General features: G+C 63.7%; 1 protein-coding gene across 1 annotated transcript; it reads left to right on the top strand.

The window, feature by feature from the left end:
• Window positions 1–2,829: 2,829 nt before the first annotated feature.
• On the top strand, window positions 2,830–4,344 carry EMIHUDRAFT_360212 (hypothetical protein; the record flags this gene model as incomplete). Its single annotated transcript, XM_005757109.1, has 4 exons — window positions 2,830–3,679; window positions 3,816–4,021; window positions 4,096–4,135; window positions 4,276–4,344. A coding segment is annotated over one exon (721 nt), but the record flags the coding sequence as incomplete, so codon positions are not given.
• Between the last annotated feature and the right edge of the window lie 851 nt (window positions 4,345–5,195).

The following is a 5,195-nucleotide window of genomic DNA, read 5'->3' as shown; positions in this document are numbered from 1 at the left end:
AAGGCTGTGCAGCGCGCCTGCCGCCGCCCTCGCCGGCGGGTTGGACTCGCGCAGCAGCGCAGCGAAGCACAGCCACCGCACGGCGCAGCTCTCGCCCTCGGGCTGCGCCGGCAGCTCGAAGCCGCGCTCTTGCGCCCACAAGCGGATGCCCTCCAGCGCCAGCGAGGCGTGGAAGAGCAGCGAGACGGCCGCGGCGCGAGCGATGTCGGCGGGGTCGCAGCGGGAGAGGGCGCGCACGAGGAGGTCCGTGGGGAGGTCGAGGAGGCGGATGGGCGGCGGCGTGTTTTGCGAGGATCTGGCGGCGGTGGAGGCGGGGGCGAGGCGGCGCGAGCGGCGCCAGCTGCGCGGCGGGGTGGACATCGCGAGAAAAAGAATTTTAAAAAATAAAATATTCTGAGCTTCAAGCCCCCCTCCGAGACTAGAGACAGAACCCAGAGATACATACGTCAAAGGGACTGCCCCCCGCCCCCACTTGCCCTGACTACACAGGATAGCGTGCCCCGATAACGGCGACACACAGCGGGGGACACCACGCAAGGAGGGGGTGCGAAGGCTCATTGGGGTGCTAGGTGGGACCATGAGGGGGGGTGTGGGCGGGGTCCTGTGGGGGTGAAATGTTGCGCGGCGAATTCGAACCTACCCCCTCGCCGCGCCGATCCTCACGCGGAGGGTAAAACCCTGTGGGAGAAACCCCCCCCGCGGTCGGCAGTCTTCAGAGTGGACCCCCCCCTCCCCAGCCTCCCCTGTGCATCTCGCACCCCCCCCCGCTCCCCATTGGTGACTCGCGAAGGACACGGACACTCGGGGTGAGGGGGGGTCCCCCCGGAGGGGGCTCTGGGGCATTGTTGGGTTGATCGCTCGTGCCGATCTCGGGTCGATCTCGGGTCGATCTCGGGTCGATCTCGGGTCGATCTCGGGTCGATCTCGGGTCGATCTCGGGTCGATCTCGGGTCTCGGGTCAGTCTTGGGTCGGTGTCGGAGTGGTCTAGAAAAGAAAAAAATGTGGGGCGAGATGAGGCGAGATGAGGCGAGGTGAGGCGAGGTGAGGGGCGATGAGGCGAGATGAGACGAGGTGAGGCGAGGTGAGGCGAGATGAGGCGAGATGAGGCGAGGTGAGGCGAGATGAGGCGAGAGATGAGGCGAGTGGCGAGATGAGGCGAGATGAGGCGGCGAGATGAGGCGAGATGAGGCGAGATGAGGCGAGGTGAGGCGAGATGAGGCGAGATGAGGCGAGGTGTACCTCGGCGAGATGAGGCGAGGTGAGGCGAGATGAGGCGAGGTGAGGCGAGATGAGGCGAGAGAAAAAAAGAAAAAGAATTTTAGAACCACCCTCGCACAACACTGGGCACAATTTGCGCTCCCTGGTCGATTCAGCACGGCTGACGGCTCGCCGGGCCTGCGCGAGCGCGAGAGTAACCCCGAGAGGGCCAAGATGAGCGGAGCAGTGTATCTATGTGCGTCATGGCACGAAATAAAGAAGTTTAGGACAGCTCGCAAATAGAAAATGAAGAAACACAAAACGTAATAAACGCGTTCGAATACTTCACCGCACAAAGTAATAGGCGAGAATTGTCCTTTGTGTCTCTCTTCTTTATGATTCATACCCGTTTAAGATCTCCAACTCCATTCGTCAAAGCGCGTCATAGCTTTGGGTTTGCAGGGGGGAGGCCAGCCGCATAGAGACTGCACACACTTCACAGGCATGTAACAAGGCATACCGCCGAGGTTGTATGCCCTTCTGCGTGCAGGATAGAGAGCGAGAGGTGTTGATGGGGACCTCTCCGTCTGCGGCTGGCTCGTGAGGACCTCTGCTCGGAAAGGTCCTCTTCGGGTGATCGCGAATTCGCGATGCTTGAGGTCTCACGCCGCGCACGGTAATTGCGCGACTAACTTTCGACCTCTGTCCCTCGTATTCACCCCAGATTTTGCCATATCCCGGCTTACCAGGTACCGCGAGCGGCGACCCGCGCCAAGTTAGCTCCATTTCCGACAAGTTCATCCCGCCCGCGACGCCGATCTTCGGCCGTCCGGAGGCCCAGGACGGGGCCTGGGACCGGCCAGGTGTGGATTCTCCACGGCGCTGCGGTGTATCTGCGCGCCCATGGAGCGTTCAGGGGTGCGCCTGAGACGTGTAGACTGCGGGGCGCCGCGATCGACGATTGTGTCGCTCACTGTCACACCGACGGCACGGTCACAGTGCGTCCACTCCGGCGACCGTGACGCCGTCGGTTCTCGCCTATACCGGCTAGTGTGGAGCTCTCAGTGTGAATGCGTGTTTTACCAGTGATGCTGCACTAGGCGGCCCGTTTTTGGCAAAAAGCAGATACCACATCGCGCGTGGTCATCGAAAAACCGCATGTTCGCCCGTCTGGGACCTCTTCGTACGGCTCCAAAAACCGCTCCTTAACGACGACTACGCGGCCCGGCGGTCGATCTGCGCCTTCTCAGCGGTGGAGGGGATGTAGGCGGTACGTGCGGACTGCGTGGTGCTGCGACGGTTTGACGAGTGCGACTCCCAGCGTCGACTTTTCGACCCCACGGAGCCTTTGCTGCTCCGGGGGGGGGGGTCTGCAGACCACCCGGCCGAACTTCAGAGTGGCGGTGCTCCTCAAATACCGCTCAAACGCCCACGATGGTGTCCCAGTGTTGTGCGAGGGGTGGTAAAATTCTTTTTCGCGGGATAATTTTTCGCGGGATAAAAGGCCGACGAAGCGACGCGTCCCGCTGCGTGAGATGGCGCCCCGCGGAGTCAGCGCCGCGATCAACCGCGCGCCAGCGGCGAGCGGCGCAGCGCGGCCACCATCGGAAAGTTTTCTTTTTCGCGGGATAAATGGCGTTGCTCTGCCTCTCTTGCTTTTCCGTCGCACCGCTCCTCCGATTCGACAACGGCTCTGCTGTCGCCACGCCCACAGCATGGGCCCAGACGCGGAGAGATCAAGTTGCGCAGCTCCTCCAGCGCCATCTTCTCGGCACCTTGCCGCCGCGTGCGCCAACGCTGCGACTTGCGACTCGCACCAACGCCACCACCAGCGGCTCCTCCTGCTCCTCCTTTTACGAGCTCACCTTTGACACGAGCGACGCGCCGTCGACACGAGCGGCTCCTCCTGCTCCTCTCGTTACGAGCAACGGCTCCTCCACGGTGGCCTTCTCCGTCGAGCTGCTGACGCCGTACGCGTGCGATGCCATTTCGCCGACTGCCACGCTCCCGCTCTTCATGACGCAGTGGAACCACCGCGAGTGGGCGCTGCGCGCGCTCTCTCGCGGCTACGCCAGTCTTGTCTACCCCGCCGCCGACACGCGGGACGCCGCGCCCGCGTTTCAGTGCGCGTACAGGCAGACGGCGAGCATGGGCCTCATCCTCGCCCGAGCCTACGTGGCCTCGCGCGCCCTCGACTTTGCCCTCTCGCCGCCAAACGGGACCGCCGGCCTGCCCTCCTTTGCCGCTGGACGCGTCTGTGTCACCGGCCACAGCCGCAACGGCAAGCAGTCGCTGCTGTTCGCCGCCTTTGACGAGCGCGTCGGCGCGGTCGTCGGCTCGAGCTCCCCTTAATGATTAATTAAGTATTGATTACCTCTGAATTACTACTAGGCGCGGTGGTCGGCTCGTCGCCGGGCGCCCCGATCTCTTCTCCGTACGCATACTCGTCGCACAATTTCTATGGAGAGGGGCCCGACGCGGGCACGGCGGGCACCTGGTGGCTGAGCAGCATCAAGGAACCTTCTAGGAACCTTCTTGGAACCTTCTAGGCACGGCGGGCACCTGGTGGCTGAGCAGCATCAAGGAACCTTCTAGGAACCTTCTTGGAACCTTCTAGGCACGGCGGGCACCTGGTGGCTCAGCAGCATCACTCAGTACAGCGACGACCCGGGAAGAATGCCGATGGACGGCCACGGCGTGCTCGCCCTGATTGCGCCGAGGTACTGCGCGATTGCCGACGCGTGGACGGACTTCGAGGGCGACTCCACCTTTGCCGACGAGATGGGCGTGCTGGCCGCGAGTGAGGTCTACCGCCTGCTCAAGGCGCGGTCAGCACCGCGCTGCAGCTGCTGCACCGGCCGGCTTAAATGATCAAGTATTGGCTGCTGATTATGAAGGCGCCTAGTACAGCGTTGCAGCTGCTGCACCGGCCCGGAGGCCGCCGCCAGAAGCACCGACGCCGGGGCGGCGAACGACTGACGTTGAATGAAGAAGCCTCACTTCTGAACTAGGCCACCTCCCGCGCCGAAGCTGGGGCGGCGGATGCATGAGTAGTGACCGCCGCTCAGCTGTTATAGGCCACCACGGGTTCGACAGCGTCGCCTCTTACCTCGACTGGTTTGACCACGCCCTTGGCCGCGCGTGCTCGGCGCCCGCCTTCCCGCCGACATCCCTCCGGGAGCCTTCCGTGAGCCTTCTCGGAACTTTCCTATAGGAACCCGCCTTCCCGCTCGCTTACGCCGACAGCGAGCCAGCGTTTCAACGGCTCGTCTACCTTACGCCGGCCGGCTTCAAATGGGCGGCGTGGTGGCGGATCGTTTTCTTTTGGGACCGCGTTTTCGTTCTCCTACTCGTAGGCCGATCTCAGATGGGCGGTCTGTGGTGCAATTCTTTTTTTGAGCGCGTCTTCTTCCTCCTAGGCCGGCTTCAAATGGGCAGCGTGGCGAGACGCGTTTGCAGCGCCGCCGCCGCCGCCGCCGCCGTCCGCTCCGCTCGAGGAGCGGGTCTCGTGGCTCCTGCAGCTCGACGCGACGCCGACGGCCGTCTCCGCCGGCGCCATCTATGCGGAGGAGTAGCCTCTCTGGGTTCGGGTTCGGTGTCGTATCGGTGACTCAGACCAAGCTGTGAACCGCGCACAGGAGAGCCTCTCTGGCCGGCTCTCGTGGCCGTCGGTGATGCTCGGCCACGTGCCAGCAGAGAGCTCTGTTTTTTCTTTCCCACCTGATTTCTTTTTTCTAGGTGATGCTCGGCCACGTGCCAGCAGAGACGTCGCGTGCGCAGCGCCAGGCTGAACCGCCCCGCCCCCGCCCCCGCCCCGTCGCAAGCGCTGGGGAACCGCCCCGCCCCCGCCCCCGCGTGGCAAGGATTGGGGATCCCGTCATGTCTAGGAGCGCTTGTGGCTAGTGCCGCTTGCCCCAGCCGCCCTCCAGCTGTCCCTCTGCTGCCTTCCCCGCCGCCCTCAGCTGCTGCTGCCTGCCCTGAGGCCTCAGCTGTCCCT

The sequence above is a fragment of the Emiliania huxleyi genome (assembly GCF_000372725.1).
Source record: "Emiliania huxleyi CCMP1516 unplaced genomic scaffold EMIHUscaffold_93, whole genome shotgun sequence".
NCBI classification, from domain to species: domain Eukaryota; phylum Haptophyta; order Isochrysidales; family Noelaerhabdaceae; genus Emiliania; species Emiliania huxleyi.
This window is presented reverse-complemented; position numbering and strand designations above follow the sequence as displayed.